The 26,032-nt window shown below is 37.6% G+C and overlaps 1 protein-coding gene across 12 annotated transcripts in view; it reads right to left on the reverse strand.

The window, feature by feature from the left end:
- The window catches only part of PTPRM (protein tyrosine phosphatase receptor type M), a 471,112-nt gene that overhangs the window by 162,746 nt on the left and 282,334 nt on the right, over positions 1-26,032 (reverse strand). For 8 of the 12 annotated variants that reach the window (XM_057397497.1, XM_057397496.1, XM_057397493.1 and 5 more), the window contains 3 exons: positions 18,323-18,596; positions 17,145-17,181; positions 12,056-12,130 (listed from right to left, as the gene is read on the reverse strand). In XM_057397497.1, coding sequence (XP_057253480.1) covers positions 12,056-12,130; positions 17,145-17,181; positions 18,323-18,596 — 386 coding nt within the window. The remainder of the gene's footprint in view (positions 1-12,055; positions 12,131-17,144; positions 17,182-18,322; positions 18,597-26,032) is intronic. The other 4 variants (XM_057397502.1, XM_057397501.1, XM_057397499.1 and 1 more) reach the window with 1 other exon arrangement.

Consider the following 26,032-nt stretch of genomic DNA (forward strand, 5'->3'; position numbering starts at 1 on the left):
GGAATAATACTTTTCAGAAAAGGGTTCTGCCACTTTCTCGGCTGGAAAATTTGCCGTCTCTTTCTCACTTAGAAGGCACAAGTGCCATGTTATTGATCAACCCCAAAACTCATAAGCAATAATCTCCTGTAGGTAGTTTATGGATAGAAAAGTTTGAGCTGAACTATTCCTCATTAAAATGGAAGCTAAGACTGATCACTGATTAAGCAAAAAGAAAAATCATTCTTTTCATTACTTTGTTTTTCAAAACCAACGAAAATGTTCTTCCCTAAAAGAAATGGACTTCAACCAAATTGAACAAAACTTCTCATTTTCTCTTTGTAAATGAAAAAAGTTTGGACTTGCTTTTCAGTGTTTATTAACCCCTTAAAAAAGTGTACTTAGAAAGGACTGAGCATTTTATAGTAAAGAATGACCAATAAAGTAATCCTGGTTTAATAATCTAGGAGCTGGTAGTTATCCTTTTGAAGAAAGGATTAAGATCAAAGCTGTTTGTTAGTACTAAAAAATAGCTATAGGTTGTTTTATCCAAAGTCATCTTTAAAAGATCCAGACATTTCTTCTAGATGAGTCAACAAATAATCCCTTCCTTTAATTAACTACACTGGTGTAATTTTATTTGTCTCACTCATATCTGCCACCTTTTACACTTCCTTTCTGTGGCTTAAAAGGTTACTTGCTTGGTAAGTCACTTTTAAGACTTTACAACTGTATTTCATTCACAGGTGTTCCAGTGACTGATGTAATGGCTAACTTTACAAGGCCTTAAAGTAATAATGAAGTTAGTCCCAATCATCCTTCTTCCCAGTCAAACTCAAAACTAACTTGTGTTAGTAACTAGACCATGATTTTTTTTTATTGCTAGCAGTGTGATTCAACTATCTCAGCTCCTACTTTTAGTATACTTCATAGAGTGAGTAGAAAAATGAAACATTATACCCCTGTGTGACAGCTACAGTGTGATTAGGTGGCAGAAATCACGCAAAATGGTAGAAGGCAGAAAGGAGGAAGAGAGATGTGATGCTTCTTTGGAATACCCATCACTAGGATTCTGTTGTCCCTACCACAAAGTAAAAAGACTGAAAATATCAGAGAACTTGTCTTTGAAGTCTCTGCCCATGCTCTCCAAAGACAACACAAATTACAAAGGCCATTATAATTATTACTCTCTATTATTTGTATGATAGTAGAATCTGGAAACTCTAAATTAGATTGGGAGGCCCACTGTGCTGAGAACAGTGCAAGCACACAGCTGAGCAATCTTTGCCACTAAAAGCATACTATCTAGCTGAGTTAGGCTATAAGAGGCAAGCACAGCAATCACAAGGGGGAGGGAAAGGCAAATATCCCTAAGAAAATGCATTTACAATGCCCAAATAAATGAACACTTCTACCCTTCCTGCTCCTTTAGCTAGCTGGCATCGCTCAGTATTTCCAATTAGTAACAGTAGAAACAGATCTTCAAGAATGATTTGAGGGACAGAATTTTTATGGATGATGGAATTTTTTATGGATGATGATTGTTAGGGTGCTCCAAGGAAGGAAGGAACATAAAGGTAGGAAAAGCAGAAGTGCCAAAAAGTACAGGGCTGGGATAAAAGGCAGTATGACAAAAGAATGTACACAAATATGTCTGTGCTACTGATATGAAAAGAGGTGCTCCACAGAGATAGGTCCTTCTCAGAAATGTCAAACGATCAACAGGAATTACAGTCCTATGTCACAGATTGCAAAATACACCTGAATGGGGCAGTAGTGTAAAATATCCAGTTTCCTCCAGAAGTTTCCACAGCATTTATATCCCCATATTCCCCGTGACTGCAGGAAACTGTACCCTCATTTTTAAGTAAGTCTGTAGCAGCACTACTGGTGTTATGAAAAGGCAAGCCAATCCAACATGCTTTTTATTTGAGCTTCAAGTTCATTCCAGATGCCAGGATTTGTGGCTGTCCTGGACAAGACCCAAAACACATACAGATTTGTAGATGAAATGAATTACCACGCTGGCTAGTCTGTTTATACTGTAAGTGACTGGCATTCAGTCCTCATCTGCTAGCCAGCATGTACTCCGCTAACAAAGTCTTTGTTTTATTACTCCTGGTAGAACTCCGGGGAGAAAGTTCTCCCTCCCCTTCCTCATTGTTAGCTTTCAAATCAGTGTTCCTAGTTCTCCTTCGAAACAGCGCTGCTTTTTTGTCCATATGGTAGAAGTTATGAGGTGGTGTTGGGCAGGGTATATAATTTGTGACAGAAGGTGATTTTGATCAGTATTTTTTTCAGTTTTCTCTCCCTACTCCATGCCTTGAACATATTGGTTTTGTAAATGCCTCAGAGTAAGGTCTGCTTTACTTCACTTTTTGCAGTATTTTTCCCTTTCTGTTCTTGGACTCTTTTGGAAATGCTCATGTATAAACTGCTTTTCCACGGGGTAGGGATTATGTTATCTTTCTGTTTTGCTGAGCACAGGAGCCATTTAAATGTTGAAATCAATGTATCCTGATTCTCCCTCCTATGACATGTTAGTGCTCCTAAATCTATTTCTTGAATGTATGGGAAAGATGGCAAACAGCATGTATATTTTAGCAGAAAAGTACCTTCTATGTAATTTATTATCACCGGTACCATACATATTGCTGTGTACAGATAGTCCTTGCCTAAAAAAGATTTCTGTACTTCCATAAGACACCCATGCTGATTTTGTACATTGTTTATTGGGTGTTCTTTAAATGCAGGAAAAAATTAGCCTTGTCAAAAGATGTGTGCTAAGAAGGGACTATCAAAATAAGGCTCCACTGTGTAACAATAATTATGAATTATTAATTTTGTTTTTTATATTCTTTAAAAAAATGTAAATATAAGCAACAAAGAACTGCATGAAAAGAAATGCAAAGAACTACTTCACTGATGAATATGACTCATTTAACTGACTATCAAATGAACTCTATCTCTCACTGGTAGATGATTCATGTTGGTGCATGTGAGCGAAAAGACTTTTTTTGCTAAACATCTGTGTTTCTGGTTGTCAAGTATAATAACATTCTTTACAAAACATGCCTAAACCAAATAAAGTTCACAGTTTGACATCTTTTTGTCTCATCACAATCTATTTTCTAAGAGGATTTTAATCCAGGCTCCTTAGACTGGATTTTTCTGGCAACTGTGATTTTTGAAAAAAGGACAGACAAGAAAACAAGCAAGCAAGCCTTGACAAACAGCTCATTTTCTCCTCTACAACAAACCCACCAACCTTCCTGCTAGCTCCTTTTCTTTCTCTTTCCTCTTAATCAAGGAAATTTAAATAATTAAAATACATAAAAGTTTTCCTCTCCAGTGGGCACCCAAGCATTTGGAAGCCCTCACTCATACTGGAAGAAAGAAAGTGTAAGTTCCTGCAGTTTAATAGCACTGAGATCATTAAGGGATGTTTAAAGCAGGCTCAACAGCTACACCACTACCAGTCTAGAATATACAGACATGCTGGATATCCTTCTTGGAAATAAATAATTTCCTAAGTAAAAAAATATAAAGTTTTTGGTTACATATTTGTAAGTACTCCTTGTGGCCAAAGAAGCAGACACAATGGTGCACATCAGAGACCTCTGTGTCAACAAAGGGAAAAGTCATGGCAGCATATTTGAAAGACAGTACCTGCCACCGAAACAAAAGATAAAATTGTCCTGACTGCTATGGAAAGAAGAAACTGCGCTTCTTTACCAAACTGCTCTCCGATGAACCAAACACAGCAAAAGTCAATATGACTTCATGAGATGCAAATTTCTCAACAAGAGGTTGACCAAGGAGCAACATGAACATAGCTGGATCAAATTAGCTTTATACATGTAGGTTTCATACTGGATAAGGAGGTTTGAGAAAGAGGCACCGACAAGAGCTGGAACTGCAGGTGTCTCAGTACTTTGAAATGTAGGACTCACTACTAGCTGATGCTCTGCGGAAAAGGTACCACCTGCAACCATTAGAAGTGCAACATCTTATAAATCTGACTTGTGTGAACAAGAAGTCCTAAAGGTATAATGTACAACAAGGGGAGCTTTTAGCCCTGAAACATTTGATTTTATGGTTCTCTAGATAACCTCAACTCAACAGTACTCAGGGTAGAAGAGTCACACAAATTAGTTCCAAGAAAATGAAAGCAGTCAGCCCAACTGATTGTGGCCATATATACATTTCCTAAGCAAGTCAGCACCACTTTCTAACCACTCCATTAGAAAGACTGGATAATTTATCATCACCCTCACCAAGGACATTTAAATTTCACCTGTCACCAAAGGAGACTTCTGGTTGACTCTCATGCTTTCAACACCAGATCTACTACTGAAAGTATTCTGAAAAGTGTCAAGAAATATCGGACATCCCTGAAAGTTTATTATTTCAGCTATCTTCTGCAAACAAAAAAGGTGTGGATTTGTAGCCTGAAGATGACTCTGCCCTCTTCAGGAGATGTAAAATGTGTTTTTCTAGTACTCGGCGCTCATCAGGCAGGAAAGATGTGAATTCAGATCAGAGTAATGTTTCTGGAGCTGACCTACTCAGGCTGAAGTGTTCTTAGCATGTTTTATTTTCCATCCATGAATGCAAGGGATCACATCCAGCCTGGGAACTGGGTAACCTGAAGCTATGGGTAGGAAACAGTGGAGTAAGGTACTGTCTTCTGAACTTGATGCCACTGAGGACTTATTTACAGGAACACTGATGAACAGTTCCAAACTGAAAGTCAGTGAAGACGTGGTTACTTTGCCAATGTGTAGGCAGAAGGACAATGTAATATAGGAATCCCATTGGTAGTTCTGCACATCTGTGCATTTTTTTGGCTTGTGCTGCCATTGGCTCATAGATGAGGCTGACATTCCTGCTGATTTCCACTACTAGCCTCCCTCTACGTTGTATCCCCTATGATTGGTTCTTCATAAATCCTTCACAATCACTCTCAGAATTTACTTATCATTACTCACTATCTATGTATTTTCTTGGAGGAGAGCATAACATAGCTCATTCTGCTCAAAGATAAAGGGAATTATACATGCAATGATGCACAGAGAAATTAAAAAATATTTTTTTGATAAATTCATAAAAAGCAGGAAAAAACACATAAAACTGTTTTTTTTTAAAGCATTTCCAGAGTCAACACTGTTTTGGGGTAGGAAGGATGGCTACAAGACCTGGAAAGGAGAATCAGCATAAGAAAAGAAAAATAATTCCACAGAATTTTAACTCTGTGCCAATACAGTGTAGCAATTCTTTTGTTCACAGTTCAGAAGCAGTTACAGTATTGCCAATAAAAAGCCTGTCCAAACCAAAGCAATGTTAGATGCACCAAATCTATTACAGAGAGAAGAACAGACTAGGCCTCCTCTGAATGGTCACCTCTGATCTACATTTCATTTATCATATGTTTCCTGTAGGTTTTAGCGGTTACACAAAAATCTCCATTTGCCCTATTTGATTAGGAATGCCTTAAATAGCCATTTTTCTCATCAGTTCTTTTCACATCACTTTTAATTATGAACACACTTACATATAACCCAAAGCTAATTCAATAGAAGCATACCAAAAAGTACAAAATATAATAATTTTGCCTAAAAAAGGTTTCATGAAGATGTTGTTCGCTTTTGACCAGTGACAATTTACTATTTTTCCTGTTTCCCTTTGTATTTCTGATGTGCACTCAAAAGATGAAACTACCTGAATCTGCTGCATTCCCCCTCTTGTCTGCTTGAAACCATGTAAGACAGAAACTTCCATTCACTTTTATGCAAAACTGTGACACAACTTTCATTTGTATGGAAGTTTTCTATTTGCACAAAAACTTCTTAGTGGTCAGCAATAACAGAAAATCAGATTAAGAGAAGGAAATGAAAGTTAAAAGGTTTAGAAAATAAAGACTTGAAAATGCACACATATACTTGAATGTTTTTCCTAGAGCTCTAGAATTACTGGCTCTGGCAGTCTAATTCCCATTACTGCAGAAAAGGACATTTTGGTATAATGACTGGAGAAGTGAGTGTTAAAAACCCATCAGTAACTAGTCACTGCTTAAACAGTGAGTTTTTACTCCAAGCAGACAATTGCAGCTTAGGTATCAGTTATTTCAAGGAATTGCTGAAACACGAGTTTGCCCAAGGTAGTATGCTCTGTGTCTTTTGATTAAAGACAACAGTACTACTCTCCTCTTCACCATACTCTATTTAAGTGTAACACATTTTGATGTTCACCTATACATGAACAGAGGCAATCTATGTAATACTGCATTACACATTTGTTAAACTCTCCAGTGATACAAACACCAGACTAGCAGTTCTTAAGAACTACAGGATATTTTACCCACAACTGATCCCACATTTTCTTTCAAATTAGGATTCTAATTGCTTAGCATTTTATGAATACAGTTCATAACTACAGATGGGAAACACTGAAATTCACAGTTTTTTTTAGTTACTAATTGTATCTCTGAATTTCTCTCTCTTCCCTTGTCTCCTTAATTTTTCATTGTGGTACATGCAAAATAAGTTCTGCTTTGAATCTAAAAATCAGAGGCATATTTTCTTTTATACAAAAATGAAATAGCACACTATATGATGTGCTCTAAAATTTACCTACATTTTCTGCTTCTCTGTGGATTGCTGCTGCTGAAATATTTTGTATTAGATGTGACACTGATCAGTACTAGACAGATGGAAGAGATTCCTTCAGTTCATTAAGAATTTATCCTGGTCAGTTCACTCATATTGACATTTTCATGACTGGGTTTTATGTTTCCATTCTCTGTAATGAGATTAAGGAGAGTGCCCTCCCCCAGTCCAAACTCAAAGAATCTCACAGATATCCTCATATTAAGATTACACATTACTGTGCAAATAGATTATTTTTTCAAGCTAGGATGAATCAAACAGACTCATTGTTAGTGATCTAAGGTATATTTTTCACTTTCTTCACGAGAGGGATATTTGACACTGACACTTGGAATTACATTCTTCTCTCAGTTATGGACTGGAACATTCAAGTCTCACCATCAGTTATGAACTTGAAGGATGTAACACAGCACCTGCAACAACTGACTATTAACTCCGTGGTAAACAACTTTTTAACACCCCTGAATAAAAGCCAAACAGTTTCTATAATGCAAAACATACCTAATTAGGCCTCTTGTCCTTCCTATAGGGTAGAGAAAGATTGATACTTTCTTCTAGGTCCTGGGATCTTCTCCAACTATTCCTGTCTCAGGTCTGTAAAACCACTGGCTCTGGTGATACAGTGCCAGGGTGGTGATGAACCCATACATCCTTGGCCAACACTTGGTCAGCACCAATGGCTGGAGCAGAACTGCTGGTATGACCCTCTGCAGTTAATCCTCCCTACTTACGCAGGAGAGTCGCAAAGGTCCCACTGTCCCCAGCTCAACCGGTTCAGGGTGAGAGGAGCTGAATGGAAGGAATCCTGCCTCTGGCTTTTCTGTAATGATTTGAACACATTCAAAACTACGGTTTCATTTTCAGAAAACCTTGTAGGAATCCTTATTTTTGTAAAACATAACTGGAGCATTTAATATCTCTAAGAGAACCTGCTTGGTAACTGACCTCATCAGCCCAGGTTCTCTACTGTCTGCAGCTGGAAAGGGCTTGTATTTATATTATGGGTTATTTCAGCATTTGTGAGTTGTTACCAGTATTATTTTTATGTCCTTTTTGTCTAATTGTTTAGCTTCAGTTTTTTTCAGGTTGGAAAACGTACTTAAGTTCCAAATCCTGGATGCTTTGGCATCACTGTCTTAAAAATAGAAAATCTGACATTTGACTCTGTAATGTTACTAGGAAAAAAAAAAAAAATAGGAGAAAAGGCAACAGTAGCTCCCATGGCACTCCTGTATGCTCTTAACATTTTCTTGTAACTATACTGTTTTATAGATGAAACTGTCACTGCAAAAATGACAAATATAACACATGAAAGAACAAAAATGGGCAATAAATCACGAGTGACACTACAGCCCATTGAAATGCATTCAACTGGTGCTGCAGAAAGTAGGAAGATTTCCTCTTGCTTTGCATTTTGCCCAGCTGAGCAAGAGGACTAGAATCCTCAAACAATCAGTGCAACAATTTCTGGAACCATCATGTAAAAAACAGGCTTAGAATTTCACTTTGGAGAGTCAGACCCATTCTCACTCTGCTTTCCCCATCACTTGGCCATGCAACAGCATCATAATATGGCTTGGATATTACACCACCCTGGTGTACAGAAGAATCGAGAGAAGAATAAACTCATAAAATGGGGTATTCAACCTGCAGACAGACAAATCGGCATATAGTTTTGTTGTTATAGAAAGAACTGTAGTCTCAACTAGGAACTCATGACTTCTCCATTACACAAAATAGCACTTCAAGTTTCAACATGTCAGAATACATCTAAATCCGTGTTACATGGTTCAGGATGGAGAAAAATGAATGTGAATGTCTGTCCAGCCCAAGTTGCTATACCTCAAATGCATTGTAAAGGACAAGAAACTAGGCAAACAAGAAAACATTCCTTCTCAAATTCCCGCTGTTGCTTTTTGTGTTAATAAACAAACTGTATCTTCAGTAATGCAGTATTAATCTGGAAGAAATCCCTTGACATAAAGAAAATCCAATGAGGCTGCGATTTAATCAATCAATGATTTCAGTTGTTTTTTTCCACATTTACAGTGGAATGGCTAAGAATGGAATCTGACCCAGACTACAGTAATAAATTTTGCTCTGTATTAAATACACTGTGTATTTTATTATGTTACTAACTTCATAAGGGAGAAGAAAGCCTTTGAGATTATTTTATGTCACATTTAACATGGTTATAAAATATGCTGCTCGTCTAGACCTTAATGTATGTTAGGTAAAAAGAATTTAAGCTTTAAGATTGCCACCATCTTTTTTTAAAAAATAATTCTTCCCAATTCTTAAATACAGTCATTCTGCAAAACTTCTGACATATCTTGCTGTATCTGATTTGTACCAAGAATTTAATCTACAAAGAGTGTACATTACAGAACTCTCTCTTCCAGCTGCATTAACAATGGGTGGTAAAAAAGGGCGTTCTACGAAAATCAGCCTTAACAATATCCAGTAAAGTAGTGGCTGCTCCACTAAATCACAAATGGAAATACTTTAATTTAAATATAAGTAGCTCAGACATAATTCAACAATTAAGAAAATGCCTGAAAGAATAAACACCCTAATCATAATTCCAAGCATGCTATTTTATCAGAATGCAGACAGAACAAAACAGATGAGGGCCAAGTGAATACCAAATACGGACAATTTAACCCTGATACATGAAGTGTCTCTTACAAAATAGTGAAACAAACTGCAAATGCTTTCAGGATTTCTCAAAAACATGGATTTGTTACTCAACTTTAAAGTCAAGATCATACAGTCACTTGTGCATCTGCTAAGTTTTTGTTAACCTTCTACATGTTTTCAACCACCCTGTTAAAGTGTATTTGTTTATGAAAACATGGAGATGGTATCATGAAGACTATTGTGCTTCATGTACACATAGTATTTTCTCCTGGCTGACAGATGGTAGATAGATATTCTCCCTATATATTTGAGGATAGAGTCAACTGAGTGACCTTACTTTTGTAAGGTTAACACTGAAAGCTAAACACTATTCCCTAAAATTCCCCAAATTTCAGTTCCTTAGTTACTAAGTTAGTGCATCAGTGACAATTTGCCTATTTTGTCTTGTAAGAATTAAAATCACACAGTTGTCTTTACAGCATGTTTTATTATACTATAACTTAAGAACAACTACGTTATAGGTATTTAAGTGCAACTGCAAGGAAAAGTTCCCTTTGCTATAGGCTGCAAAGGAGTATTGAAGGACTGGTTGTCAAGATATTTAAGGCAAATAGCAGGTAATCCTATAAAGGAAAATCATCTTATTTTTGTATGAAAAGGAAGGAGAAAAGAAAAGCAAAGATGAATAATGCATTGTTTATAAACTGCACCTGTAAAGGCCAGGATGCATTGATGACAAGGGTGGAGGAAGTGAGTGCCAGTAGAGTTGTTTTGAAAGCTGAGCTGTATTTTCATCATCTTTCTGAAGAAGATCTTTCAAAATTGGTAACAATATTTAGGAATGCAGTCATGCTTCCCCGTGTCCAGTCCAGATCCTGTAAAACTCCATTAGGAAAATCTTTGGAATCCTCGTGGATACTGCCAATACCTTTATTGCTGTACTGTGATATGGGAGAAAAGCCTGCCTACTGTATCCCTACAAAGCATGCCTCTGTAGAACAACCATGAATTGCTGTTGCTGCCATGGGACCAATCATGTGGGTTGGGTGAGGTTTTTTCACTCCCTATTGCATTTGTGGCAACTTGAGAGTGAATCTTTCAAGCATGAAACGGTGTCGTGAAAATGATGAGAGGATTTCAGAGGCTTTTAAAATACATTTCACAGAGAGCCATAAATGCTGTATCATGTGAACTTTTTCAGTATAAAATTAGTTTCTACTAGAACAGATTTATTGATTTATTGATCTATTTATTTATTTATTTTAAAGGAAATTAAAGTCACATATCTGACAGACAGCCACAGAGTGCCAATGCTATGAGCCACTAGTGACAAAGCAAACAAATACTTTGCTGGCTATCTTGTGCTAGCTGTATGTCTGTAAACTTATTTGAATCTTTCGATGAAGAAATCAAAACTCATTGAAGTTCGAGGCTATGGAAGAGATGTTCTTTCTCTCTTCAATGATTTATTTGTATTCTGAAGTGAAAAAAAAACAAGCTATAAAAATGTATGTGGACTGAGCATTAAGAAGAACAAGCTAGTACTTCCTGGCATCATTTAAATATGTTATTTTGGTTAGTTCATATGTTACTACACAACACAAATATACATGCAACAATTCTGTCTTGATTGACATGGCAACTTGGCCATTATGGATCACTCAGCTTTGTTATAACACATAGCCCAGAATTAAAAGCTGCAACAGATACGTCACTAATCCTGTTATCATAAACTGAATCATTTAACTGTTTCTTATTGACTATGCCAGTATCCAGATTCTAAGCATCTGAACTCCTCTTTGACCCTTAGACATCCTGATTGCAACATTTACATGCTTCCCAAATAACTATGCCAGTATTCCTGATACAAGGCAATGATTTTATCATATGCTAAATACTGATGGACTGGGTCTTAACTTCCCCTGTTACATATTCCATCAAACTCATCTTAGATTCTAGAGATTTAATGGTCTTTATGTTTGAAAATAAAGATTTCTAAATCTCTTAAAACCTTTATTCATGTGAGTATTTTCTGACTAAATGAGTACTTTCCCCAAGTTCACAGATACATTCGCTGATACATTCTGAACCAACCTTCAAGCCATGCACAGATTAATAACTACCTTGCATACTGAGTTTATGTTGACAATTAGATTTAAAAACCTTACAGTCTCATGCATTCTCACATGTGACCTGCTAGGTTATTTTTAGTCCCAGAACTCATGTATGACAGAATTAAAAGGGAATTAATTTTATTTATTTTGATTTTCTGCATATTGAAATGTTGCCAGAAAATATGATCTTCCCAACATTCTGTAGTAAAAAAATCCAATCCATTAATGCAAGATCTTTGTCCTAACTTACACATGCAAATCTTGAGCCTAAATGATTTAGAAATTCTAGTGTCTGGATCTATTAAAAGAGAAAAAATAAACAGGTGCATAGATATATATCTATATTTAAACTGTCATTTAATTTATGGATGGAGCAAGACTAGATTGCTTTACAACATCAGGCTTGAAGGAACATTCCACAGATAACACACACAATGGGCACATGCAGCGGAGTTGGAGATAGAGGGATGTGTGTGTAAGTTTTGGTGCCAACCACACAACTTAATGGAGCTGAAGAAAAATGTAAAAACAAAAAGAAACTTTTAACATAGGAAACTATTCATGAGTAGAGAATGAAGAAACCGTCAGGGAAAAGGAGCCAGAGAAAATGAGACAAAATGGGCATGATGACTTGTCTGTACTTGAACATCTGACCTGTTAGTTGGTCGTCGCCTGCAGCAGGGGCGATGCGAATGTATGGTGTTGTAAGCTGAGTCACGATTATCGCAGCTAAGGCAAAGGAAGATTTCCAGGTCAGCATGCATGAGGGAAAAAAAAGCCAGACTGAAGCTAGGCCAGCAAAAAGAATCTTGGTCAATAGTTTGTTGTCTGAACTTCTTACAAAGAAACCAAAAAAACTCCCACAAGTTCTTTTTATCTTCAGTTGTTAGTTTGGTTGTTCTGCAAATTAATAAGCTTTCATATGTGACTTTCTGCAAATTAATAAGATTTCATATGTGACTTTCATTCAGGAAGAGGACTAAGGCACATTACTTACATACAATGCATTTAAGGAACTGGAGACTCTTTGGCTCTGCTAGTCACAGCACTGGTCTTTCTAAATGAAAGCTAACTGCTTATTCATCTCACTCTAAGTATTAAGTTTTCCAAGTAATTTGAACTAGTTTCACTTTGTTTTCTAGTTCATAATAGTACATTTCTCCTAGAATTATTTTAAAGGTAATTTTCATGTAAAGTATTTTTGAGCTAGGTCACATTCATTTTTCTTGTACCCACTTGGGTCTTTGTTTTGAAAATGCACACGCTGCATGCATACTTAACCTTCAGCATACAGAGAATAACCACTGGGAGTTGGCATGTTTCTACATAGGTATGGATGTAACTCTTTGGGGTCTGAGTTTCAAGTTCATGTTTTGCCAACTGAGACAAGAAAACAGCTGAAAAACGTGAATTGTTTGTGCGCCTGAAGTATTCAGACTTTTGTGTCAGAGCTGTAACAATCATTAACTGGTATAGATTACTCTTACCATGGCTGACATTAATAAATTCTTGTATTCCTTTGTTTGCCAGCAGTTCTATGATTGCCTCTATGGTTAAGCACACTATGATACATATATATTAAGGAATATAAAAAAAATTAAAAGGTCAGATCCAACATGATGCAGCTGGAGAATGATGCAAAGAAAAAATATTGGAAAATTAAGGACAAAATTATATGAAAGATCACTCATTTACATAGAACAGCCTGGGTGCTATTAGAAATGTGGCAATGAGTGAGGAAAATAGATCATCTACCATCTGCAGACAATTAAACGCAAAACTGCTGCTGCATAATATTTTGAAATATCCCTCTGCAACACTGAAATGCAGTGTTGATAATAGCTGCTAGAGTACTGTTGCTATTGGATTTAAAATATTATAATATCCTTTTCTCTCTAATAATTAATAAAAGCCTTCCAATATTGCAAAATTAGAACAATGATGTCTCCCTCGAGAACTGGATTCCTTGGAGGTAATCAAGATGTTTCTATCCAGACAGTGTTGTAAATCACATCAGGAAATACACCCCTAATATAAATCACAAACCACCACAAAGTTGATAGCAATAGACTTGGAGTAGTTTTGGAATGTTTTCAACTTTGTCTGCTGAGATTTTACAGTCATTTAGCTTGAAGAAAGAGTAGGTATATGAAAGCCATATTTCAAGCAAAATACAACCTTTATTACCACTAGTACAAAAAATATCTTCCTGATTTTTGTTTGTTTGTTTGTTTAATTATCTCATAAAATATAACGGGAATGGAAACCCTGCAGCTTCCACATATATACACCGAATAGTCACAGAGGTCCTAGAAGCCTTTCTCCGTAGACAATTAAGATCAGAAGATTCCACAACACCAGAATATGCTGTCTGATCCTTCCCCTAGCAATGTTAGTGGCAAAGGTTCCCTCTGACTTCAGCAGAAGCAAGAAGAGAACTTTCAGCTCTACAAACCCCAATATTCTGATCCTAAATTACACTTACAATCATTGCAATCAGGATTTTTATATGATCTCTAAAAGAACACATTTAACAGAGGTTTCATTTGTAAAATTGTAATGGTCATAAACCAGGAGCATTTTACAAAATGTTACATACTTGATGGAATGAAAATGTATTATCTATTATCCAGCTACACATGCATTTGACTCAGTAGAGTTAGGATGTACTGTTCTAACAAGAAGCCTGTCAATACAGTAACATGCTATCTGGCACACTTTGGCTCTGATCCAACAACACAGTTTTCTTTGTGCCAGCTGAGCACATACTTAACAGTAATCACATGCATTATTCCTGTTGGCATCAACTGGAGTGAAGTACATACTCAAGGATTCTGCTGGAACCAGGGCAAGAACACTCTGTATCTTTATATTACACTTACTCATTTATTTTTAGTTTAACAAAAATTATAGAAAAGCCACTGAATGGACACTGCAAAACTTGGAATAAAACAGAATCTCTATGACCTTCAGAAGCTCTCAAGGGCACCAACAACTTGTAGATAATCTGGAGTTGGGATAATTAAAGAGCTAGCAAATGATACAGCCACACTCATATCAGGTTCTGAACTCCCATACTGGTCCTGAGAACAGACTGCAAACAGGCTAACCACACATCATTAATACAGACAACCAAGCTCAGCTGGCTCAGTTGAGCAGTCTGAAGGTTGCCTTGGGTCACCTGGATCCCATGAAGGGCTGCTGATACTTTGGCAGGATTCCTTGGTGCAATCCTTAAATTCCACAGAAAGGAAATTGCAGAAGCTTTCGAGAAACAAGCGCTTGGCTGCATTGTCATGTTCTGTTTTATAGGGCATACTTTATGGCACAGGTCTTTTATCCAGTAAAATACATACATTTCTACTTTAAGACAGAATAGTTGCAATTATTATGAGATTATCCTTTGAGCTCAAAATTAGGGACATAGCTGACTTGATTAGAACCTAAATTTCCCACATTCATATTAAATTCTAGAGTACATCTGCTAACTCCAGTGGCCTACACAAGGCTGCAGTTATTTTCAGGATCAGACCTTAATTTAAAAAAATGGTTGTACCAGTTTTATACATGAATGGCCTAAAGCACTCCCTTTTAGCTTTAAAACCCACCAAACTTGAACTTTTAAAGATGACAGATGCCCAGAATACAAAAATCTCAGTAATGTTATTAGCATATGAAAACTACATGTTGCACTGGAGAGCATTTGCAACCTTATTTGTAAGAAGCACGGTAATAAATAGATGGACACCTCATTGAATATTGCTACTAAGCTGTTTGGGGGGGTGTCTACAAAAGAGGGAGCGTGAACAAGAGAGAACAATTCTCTCACACCTACAGAGGTCACCATTGTAGGTGTGGTGACTTCTGACCTGCAGACATTCAGCATTTTTGCTATTTTTTCTAGTGCGTATGTGGAAAGTCCAAAAGGGGCACAGAACTCTACTTTTCTCTCAAGTATCCGTTGTCTAAAGGAAAAAAAAAATCTGTACAGACAGCTATGATAATATCATATTGCAATATGCCATAGCCACCATTTTATTTTTTTTTAATATTAATGTAGTTTAAAATATAATACAGACATTCAGAGCTTTACAGAAGCCCCCCAGGAAAGTTTTGCAAGGGGGGACTATAAATGCCATAGAGGACACCTCTGGTTTCCAAGTCCTCAAAACAACCCCTCATATAATTTTACAGGCTTCATAAAGGTATTACAAAGTATTCAGAAACATGCTTTCAAAGCAGAAATGTATGGAGATCTGTTTAAAATAAAAGCTGCATTTCTCACATATCTATTGCCAAATGGGTGAGCTCAAAGTAGCTTGTTGCTATGGGAGCTATTCCGATCCATAAAGTTACCCTAGCTTCTCAAATGAGATAGTTAAGTTTTTCAGTCAGTCATGTAACTGAAATAGTTGAACATCTATTAGCAATTAGGAATGCAATACTTAAAATAATTTAAAACCCATTTGTCTAATCACCTACTATGATTTCTGAGGTAATGTGTCCCACTCATAGTACCACTGGATCTACCGGAAACAAACAAAGGATTCCACTTGAATCTGCAATTAGTCTCTCATCTATATTTTACTGGGTTTTAGTTTAGATATTTGAAAGTTTTCTATGGCTTAATAAGCAGTCAGTTAGTTAAATTAGAAGTAAAATTACTTCCTTTGGCTTGGAAAAACTACCAAACCAGGAGCCACTTCAAAGAACCATAAAAAAAAAGAATTTGTCACATAAGGGAGGATCAAGCCTTTCAACAGAGGCAACTGCATACTAAGATTTCTGTCAAGCAATGAGATTCTCATCCATCTGATTTAGATTTAGCAATGGCGGTGGAACTGTGAAGTCTACATATAAAGGAAATCATGCTGGCATCAGTTACATTAGGGATAGTCACTATGAGACATGCATGATCTCCCACAAGGAACAGTGGTACAGGGGTGAAGTAGTTTTTGCTTCCTATTCTTACTAGGTGCCCAGATCGCAGGGTGGTAGTACCTGTTCCTATTCACAACAGAACTTTCTTCCCTTTTCCTCTATTACAAACTCCAAATAATCATATAATCATACTACCCCATCACTTCTTTCTCAGGCTCTGTAGTTGCTACCAGCTAGATGTACTAAAAAAGTGACACTGCAAAGATAATCACTGACAGATCGTAGCCTCCAAAGTTCAATATAGCAGCAGCACGTTTATCTTTCCCTGTTTGCTGATCAAACCTACAGTTAGCACTGTCTCAGTTCCACAAACTTGTCTCACAAATGGTAGTATCTTGTGCTGACAGTTCGATAAACGGAGCTGTTCTGCACCATGAAAATGAAGAACATGATTTCTTCATTTTTCTTTTATAAAACAATTAAGATAATTGCTTATGAGTAAGGGGTAATTTTTCAGTACAGATGTATAAGCAGCTAATATGCACTCTGAAATTTGCAATTTTACAACTCTACTATATATAGAAAAGTCTAAAATATTGTGAGATCATATAAAAACCCACAGGATATATTTTAAAAACCTTGTGTTCAAGTAGAAAACTAAAAGTGAGCAATAATTATTAAAAACAAACAAACAAACAAACTTCCCAAAGCTCAACAAGAGATGCAAATTAATCACTTAAAATTCTGTAATGGTTTCAGTGATGCCTTTTATGAAATAAACACTCCTGGAAGTTTGCAAAGACCGTGTGAAGGGAAGGTCAGCAAGCTGAAATACAAAATACATGACATAATATGAACATACCTTTTGTGGCTACCCTCACACAGTCGATTTTGGTTTCCTGTGTCAAATAAAGAGGAAAAAGGTCACATCATGTGTTTCTAAGAAAAGAAAGTAATCCACGATTCTATTCTTAAAAGTACTGATAGAATGTCAGAGGACTGTTTATTTAATGTGCCTCATTAGATATATAACTGCTTTTTATGCAATTTCAATGTGCTTTCATGCTATGGACAAACACTGCCTGGGTATGGTACGTAAACATTTCACTTGAGAATCCTCTAAGAATGAAACCTGTATAGTAGAATACGTGAAAGATATTCACAAGAGCACAAGCAAGACTTCAGCTTTTTTACTTTGGCAACACAATGACCTTGGGAGATCTTTCTTTTTCTTACAGATAGTACAGTTTAAGGCATCATGTTAGATAATTTTAGAAAGAAAAAATAATCAATGGTGTTTCACATTTCTGCACTGTCAGTACACTGTGGAAGAGGGACCATTATGGTTTCTGGCAGAAGACATTTCCAGGCTGTCAGCACAGACAGCCAAAGCTTATCAAGAATTGAAAGGCTCTGGGTAGGTCTGTCCAGGAAATGAAAAACAATTCTAGGAAGAATTAGTCTAATGAAACATGATCTGCAAAGCCCTTTTTACACACTTTTTATTTCAGTCCCATCCACTTATCTTCTTTCACTGTCTGAAGAAAGGGGTGAAAAAAGAGGTTTCTAATTCAGTCAGGGAACCAAATGAGAAAATGGGTGTTCAAGATGTTACAAACTAAGGTAATGGGACAGGATGCGCCAAAACAGATGTGCTAAAATTTACAATCAAGTCTGGCTTAAATTTCACAAAAGACACCACAACGCTCTTCTCTTCAAAGCAATAGAACAAAAGAGAAAAAGAAAGAAAAACAACCTAACAAACTCATTGGACAGCTTTTAAATACTAAGATAGAATGGTAGTGCACTACTTTGCTTATTCACTATTGACAAAATGTGCTGTCTTCCCCTCCTCCTTCCTGTAACTTTTAATCATTAAGCGATATTGCATTAGGAAAACTGTTATTTTTTTAAACTCAGTGTGTTAAATTTCATGGTTACTTCATTTTCTCATTAGCAACTAAAAAGGGTGTCTTAGTAGTTCATGCCAATCATCTGTTTACACACTGTGTAGAAAACCACACCTGTCATAAGACTTACCCCATTGGCTCTGCTAGCAGCTTGAAAATAGATGCTGTAGCTTTTATGAGGAAGAAGAGGGGTGTTCCAGAAACCACTGTAGGTTTTGTTATCACCAATAGTAAAAGGCTGAGCAGCTTGTAAACCATTGGCTGGAAACTCTGCAGCAAAGTAGTACTGGGAATTCAAAAGTGAGGCATTCTGGAAATGAATGGGCACTGGGTAGCACTTCAGGATTTCGGTTGTCTTTTTGGTCCTCCGTGGGCGTTCTTCTTCAACAACTATTTGATAGACACTAAGAGTGTATAAAGGAACAAACAAAAGAAACACACAGGTTATTTTAAGACTTGGGCAGTCGACTCATTCTCATGCCAAATTAGCATACCGGTTTTTACGGAAAAAAAGAATAGTTAAAAGCAAAGGACACAGGAAGAAAATGTCATTCTGATATTTACGTATTTGTGGAATAGATTCATGCTTTCAAATAAATTAATTTTGTTTTGGAAAAACAAATCTAGCTACACACACCACAGCTTTTCATTCCAGCAAGTGCACAGAACACTTTCTTATTCTAACTATTGCACAGAAAAAAGCTTCCTGAATTAGTGCTAAAATGTGAATTATGTATTGTTTTGTTCACAGAAGTAAGTATAAAGCTATAGATTCCATTCTTTAACCTGCTTATCTTGTTTAAAGAAAATTGAGTTAGTAGTAAGACAAAAATGAAGAAATAAATTACAGAGAGACAGGGAAGAATATTTGCTTAACTGTTGACACTATAATTACTTACAAAAGCACACAAAAGTACAGGTTTTTTAAATTTCAGTGGCATACTGATTGTTGCTGAGCAAGAATAAAACACTTTGATGGAAGTTATTCTCACTCAGCAAAGAACTTTTACACATCTGAAAGATAACCAAATTTTTAAGTGTTTCTGCATCCTGCAAAGCAGTTTTCACTTGCATTCTTTGCTAGACTGGGACCTAAAGGGAGCAGTCGATCCTTCTTCGTTGTAAAGGTCCTATGGACATTCAAGCAAGAACAAAGAAATTGTGATTTCTGCTGTATATGCAAACAGTGTAATCATTATACCCTTGCAGTTGCTGTAAAACCTGAGTCAGTGCTTTCAAATTTGTGAAGTGGGAAGTCCATGCCTCTAAAGAGGACTGGCTTGCAAGTTTATTGCTTCACTGGGGACCAGTGATTCTTAATCATTATTTGTCTCCTGGAATCTTGAAAAGCAAGTCAGTATAGGTAACTGATGTTAAAGTGTCAATGTGTCCACATTTTTGCACATCATCTACATCTAATAACAATTTATAATGTTTCAGGTTGATAATTCATAAAAAGCAGCATTCTCTGCATATGGTATGTTTCTTAAAGTTCAAATATGCACTGTCTCTGATATGTTGTTCCCACTCCATCGTATGTACATGATCATGTTTACAGAAGGCTCTGCCCAAAGTACAGGGATGCGTGGCAGGGGCCCCTGCAGGTCTCAGTCTGGACCTAACAGGGCTTATTGGTTTAGTCATATCACTGCACAGCTATGGCTATTCCCCTTCCAAAGGCAAATCTGGTTTAGAAATAAAAGGGATGACTTTGTGCAGTCACCAGGTCGGCTCATAGCAAGCGAACTACACCTTCTGGGGCTCTTGTTAGACTCAAGCTGCTTTGAGCGCTGGCATACAGCTCTCTAGCTCTTGCACCCCCTGGAGCCTTACTGACTCAGTGCACAACCAGACTAACTGCTTCTAGATTCGAGCTGCCTTTGCATATTTAGATAATGCTGAGAGATTGAATAATGGCCTATCAGTGGAACTGCTCAAAGTCAGGTTGGATAGGGCTTTCAAAAACCTGGTCTAGTGAAAGATGTCCCTGCCCACAGCGGGTGTGTGTGTTTGCCTTGATTATCTTAAAAGGTCTCTTCCAACTGCAACCATTCTATGATCCTATGTTTCTATCACAGCATGATGCTAGGTCTGCATAGCCTTCATAGCTGAGTATCAGCAAGAGGCAAAAGAATGCCTGTTCTCTTGGTTATCTTACTGTTGTTTTTCTTTTTTACCAGGCCTACTGATCATGAGCAACAGACCCTGTTCACTATGTTCTTAAGATCTAGCATCTCCACTAGGAGATGTTGCACTTCCCGTGTTCACAAAAAATGCCCAGAAAGTTATCACTGAGAATGCTTAATACCTCTTCTGCCTGATTTAGACTTTCACTATGGTGGCAATTTAGCCTAAAGTTAAGACACTTGAATTTTAGTGTCTTCATGAAGATGTTTATACATCTGTAAACTCTTACTACAGTCACTTGAGACCTACTCAGCCCAGGCAACAGATCTTCAAGACCTGAACAGAGAGGGTCTATTTTGGGGTTCAATTCATTGCTTTCTAAGCTCCACTTGACTGTATTTAATAACTAAATACTCAGCTCACATGTAGACATCTGTATGTGGCCTATGTAAATTTAGAAGCTTTAATCTATGCTGAACCCCAGGAAGAAATTCAACCATGTTTATGTTTGGTATAGCCAGGAAAACAAACAAATGTCTCTAGGGTCTACTTGAAGGCCACCGTCTGTACATTTTGCAGCTCTGTGAAACAAAGTCTACTCATCTAGCAGAAAGATTTTTATTAGTTGATTAATTCCATGCTGAGTAGTAAATGAAGGTCAATATATGGCAACCTTTCTTTGATCCTGTGAGAACTGATCTGTAAAAACTAGCCCTGAAATAACTACATTAAAATCTTATTTTTGCTCTTCCAAATCCATGTTTGACACAATTTCAGCAGTTAATTTTCTAGCCCAAAACACAGTTGCTTAGAATTGGGATTCTGAGCTACTTTGAGGACAGCGTGTTGCCTCCTCCAACAACTAATTTACAGTGAAACTACAATAAACACCATTTGCAAATATAAAGGGAGTATTGGAAAAAAGTAGGGTGCAGTGTTAACATCTTGAAAGGTAATGAACCTGGATACACTTGCTAGTAGCACAGCAAACATAAAAATCCCTCAGTTTCACCGAAGTATGATGGAGAGTGAACTAAGTTGTTTGGCTGTCACCTTCAGGAGAGTACTGTTACTGTTTTTTTTCAACAGGACCGAATATACGAGGGACCTCAGAACAGACAATGTATTTCACTGTGGGTTGAACTGAGGATTCTTTTACTTTTTCACTCAGTGATTAAACGTAAAGATTGTAGATACTTTAGAAACATTAAAATGCTACTTTTCCCCTGGGAAATTCACGTTAGTTATACTACATGCACTACTCCTTGTATATTGCATTTTAAATGCCTACCATCTATTCATCTTCAGATACATTAAAGAACGAACTAAGTTGACTGGAGCAATTTCAAACTCAAAATGTCTTTTCATCCTTACTCCACAAGCCAAATTAGATTTGCAAGCATCTAGACCTCAAATCTATTTGCTCTTTAATAATTTAAGCACTGGAAGGTCAAGCAGCTCTTTTCTGTTCCCCTCTATCAAAGTCCAAGTGCTAATGAAAAATAACTAAATCCTACCTGCTGCCCAGTTTCCACACACTGCTGTTTCTCTGATGTAAATTAACACATTATAAGTACCTGGGTCAATGGAAACCTGACAGAACTTTATATGTGATACGTTTTACATTTGTATAAATGAGATGATCTTCCTAATGAATCTTACAAAATTACCCCTATTACAATTATAATCCAAAAGCTTCCTCTAATTCTTACTATTAAATTTGCTTTCTTTAATACATAACAGCTGAATTGTCTACTCTGAAAAGAGTTCAGGCTTAGAGAATTGAGCTAGCACTGCACCAGGACTATATTACTCCTCTTAGGATTTTCTGCTTGCTTGAGGTTGTATTATTCCTTTTCCACACCTCTACATTTCAGAGAATAAATTCCTCCTATCTGTAATCCAAACAATAAAAGCTACACTACACTGAAAGGTGCCAAAAGCATTATTGGTTATTGGTAGAACTTAGATTGATCTTTCTGAAGGAAAGAAATGCAATTTAAGTTTAATTCATATTACACAGCTCTCCTGAAGAATTCCAATGCCCTGAAAATTTAACACAAAATCAACTTTTATGTAGACTGAAACTTACTTTGCATCAAGAAAGGAAGACATGGGAATTATTTTTAATATTCAAATTCAAATATTTCAAATTTGGGGATTAAAAAGATGCCTGGGGAAAAAAAATATGTAATTTTTAAGTTAATTTTTATTTTAACAATTCCAAACCAATTCCAAATCTAAATGATTGTGCAAAGATACAGACCTGAAAATAATGGCTGTAATTTTCATTAGAAATTAGACATACCAGCCTTCTCAGATATTTACTGAAATCAGATTGCTTAAATTAAAATAGCCAGTCAATGTCTGCTAAATATACCGTTTTTTTTTCAGAGTGGAACAAGAGACATGAAAGAAGAAAGAAAACATGTTGACACAGTAATCAAAGATGCTAAGAATATTTTGCAAATGAACCAGACAGTTCAAACAATTCTAGAGACTTAAGTGTATATCTATTCTTAAGTACATGAACTGATGAGCTTCAGTAACCAGCTGAATCAAGACCCTAGTCCATATTACTGGAACACAGCAAATCAAATTTTAATTAATCAAAGTCTTATTCAAAGTGATAAAATAATTTTTCAATAAGGGCCTATTGGATACCAGCATGGACTCTCAGATTCCTAATTCAGAAGTTCTTAACATGAATGATCTAGGCATTTATTACATGAGACTTAAGAATTTATGATTATACCTCCACCAAAAGTAATTTTAAATCAAAAACAAAGGCAAAACAAGCTTGATTACTTCATTATTGAAATGTCAGTTTTATTTTTTCTCTCTTAAACAGTCTTGATGCTTCACTTAATGGAAGCGATAAAGAATTTTTTAAAAATTATTTTGTAAAGGAAAAATGGGCTAAAGACCTGAATCTAGACTAAGATTATCTGAATTCATTTACTAATCTTAATACAACTGTTGTGTGTGATTCTAGGCAAGTCAATTATTTTGTGCCACAGTTCTCCTGCTGTGAAATGAGAATAGGAAAGTTTCTTACTCCCTCTAGCCTGCTTCAACTGTTCAAAACTGAAACCTCTTCAATATCTGCTTTTTGAATTATCCTTGAAAAATTAACCTGAACATAGACTGCAAAGCTGTTAAACTGCACTAACAGTGTCCTGATCAGCTGTGTAAACTCTTGGGTTATCTTGGCTGACTGTTATGGTGACACTATGAAGATTAATTTCAAGTTTTCTGCTCATTCTAATAATACTGTTCTTAGTCTCATACTTTATTATAAACATATAAATCTGGTACTTATAGATCTGTTTCTGTATCTCGACTTGTCTGCTTGCTTTGTTTAAATGCTAAAACACCAAGAAATAGAATAACCCTGAATCTGCATAATGACCATTATTTCAGTTACTTATTCCTACAGCCCTAATTCGTCTATATGCTAGAATCAATTTACTGCAATCTTCTGATAAAATACTCACGTTCCAATAGAGGGTAAAATTAAGAGACCCCCAAACCACCTTGTTTTCCCAGTTTTATGTCCATTAATAACTTGATTGCCCAAATCCAGCAAACTATAGGGTCCTCACAATTTCACCAATAGTTGTGTAGACAGTGAAAGTCCTGTCATAGAATCACAGAATCAGCTAGGTTGGAAAAGATCTTTAAGATCATCATCATACTGCCATTTAATTGCGTTTTAAAAATATTTCATGCATGTTTTGAACACACAGATTCATACATCTTTGCTCATTGTATGTGATGTAACAAGTTTTATCTTTCTTTAAAAAAAGCTATTACAGAATCATAGAATAGTTAGGGTTGGAAAGGACCTTAAGATCATCTAGTTCCAACCCCCTGCCGTGGGTAGGTGTCGTGGTTTAAACCCAGTCAGGTAACTTGTTCACTCACTCCCAGTGAGTGGTGACGAGCTGACAACAATCGAGGTCCGTGTCCCCCCCCCCCCACCGGGGTTCTCCCCTTCCCCACTCCCGGAGGAACGGGGAGGAGGATCGAAAAAGTGCAACTCCCAGGGGTTGAGACAAGAACAGTCCAGCAACCAATGTACACAAATCACCACCGCAACTATCAACTACAACAATGATAAGGGAAAATAACAAGGGAAGAGAATACGATACCACCGGCCAAGAAAACGAGTTCCACCCGGAAGCCCGTGTCCTTCCGGGTAACTCCCAGTTACCCCCACCCCGGGCATGACGTGCTGTGGTATGGAATACCTCCCTGGCTAGCCCGGGTCAGGCGCCACCGGTCTCTGCTTCCTCCCGGCTTCCCCTCCTCCCTGGCAGAGCATGAGCCTCACAAAGTCCTTGGTCAGGGTAAACATCACTTAGCAACAACTGAAAACATCGACTTCACCAACACTGTTCTCAGGCTGGAAGTCAAAACACTGCACTGCACCAGCTACCACAAAGGAAAAAAAAAACATGACTGCTGCTGCTGAACCCAGGACAGTAGGGACACCTCAAACTAAACCGTGTTACCCAAGGCTTTGTCCAACCCGGCCTTGAACACTGCCAGGGATGAAGCATTCACAGCTTCCTTGGGCAATCCATTCCAGTGCCTCACCACCCTCACAGTAAAGAACTTCCTCCTTCTATCCAGTCTAAACTTCCCCTGTTTAAGTTTTAACCCGTTACCCCTTGTCCTATCACTACAGTCCCTAATGAACAATCCATTCCCAGAATCCCTACAGGCCCCCTTCAGATACTGGAAGGCTGCTATGAGGTCTCCACGCAGCCTTCTCTTCTCCAGGCTGAACAGCACCAACTTCCTCAGCCTGTCTTCATACGGGAGGTGCTCCAGTCCCCTGATCATCCTCATGGCCCTTCTCTGGACTTGTTCCAACAGTTCCATGTCCTTTTTATGTTGAGGACACCAGAACTGCACACAATACTCCAAGTGAGGTCTCACGAGAGCAGAGGAGAGGGGCAGGATCACCTCCTTCAACCTGCTGATCACGCTCCTTTTGATGCAGCCCAGGATACAGTTGGCTTTCTGGGCTGCAAGCACACACTGAAGCCAGCACATGTTAAGTTTCTTATCAACCGACACCCCCAAGTCCTTCTCCACAGGGCTGCTCTGAATCTCTTCTCTGCCCAACCTGTAGCTGTGCCTGGGATTGCTCCAACCCAGGTGTAGGACCTTGCACTTGGCATGGTTAAACTTCATGAGGTTGGCATCAGCCCACCTCACAAGCATGTTGAGGTCCCTCTGGATGGCATTCCTTCCCTCCAGGGTATCAACCAAATCAGACAGCTTGGTGTCATCGGCAAACTTGCTGAGGGCGCACTCAATCCCACTGTCCATGTCAGTGACAAAGATGTTGAAGAAGGCCGGTCCCAACACCGATCCCTGAGGGATGCCACTCGTTACTGGTCTCCAGCTGGACATGGAGCCGTTGACCACAACTCTTTACATGCAGCCATCCAGCCAGTTCTTTATCCACCGAGTGGTCCATCCATCAAATTGATGTCTCTCCAATTTAGAGACAAGGATGTCATGTGGGACAGTGTTGAATGCTTTGCACAAGTCCAGGTAGATGACATCAACTGCTCTACCCCTGTCCATCAGCTCTGTAGCCCCATCATAGAAGGCCACCAGATTGGTCAGGCAGGATTTCCCCTTAGTGAAGCCATGCTGGCTGTCACCAAGCACCTTGTTGATTTTCATGTGCCTT

Source organism: Pezoporus wallicus, unplaced genomic scaffold (assembly GCF_028554395.1).
Source record: "Pezoporus wallicus isolate ANWC-B61680 ecotype Strahan unplaced genomic scaffold, APGP_CSIRO_Pwel_v1 contig_227, whole genome shotgun sequence".
Classification (NCBI taxonomy): Eukaryota; Metazoa; Chordata; class Aves; order Psittaciformes; family Psittacidae; genus Pezoporus; species Pezoporus wallicus.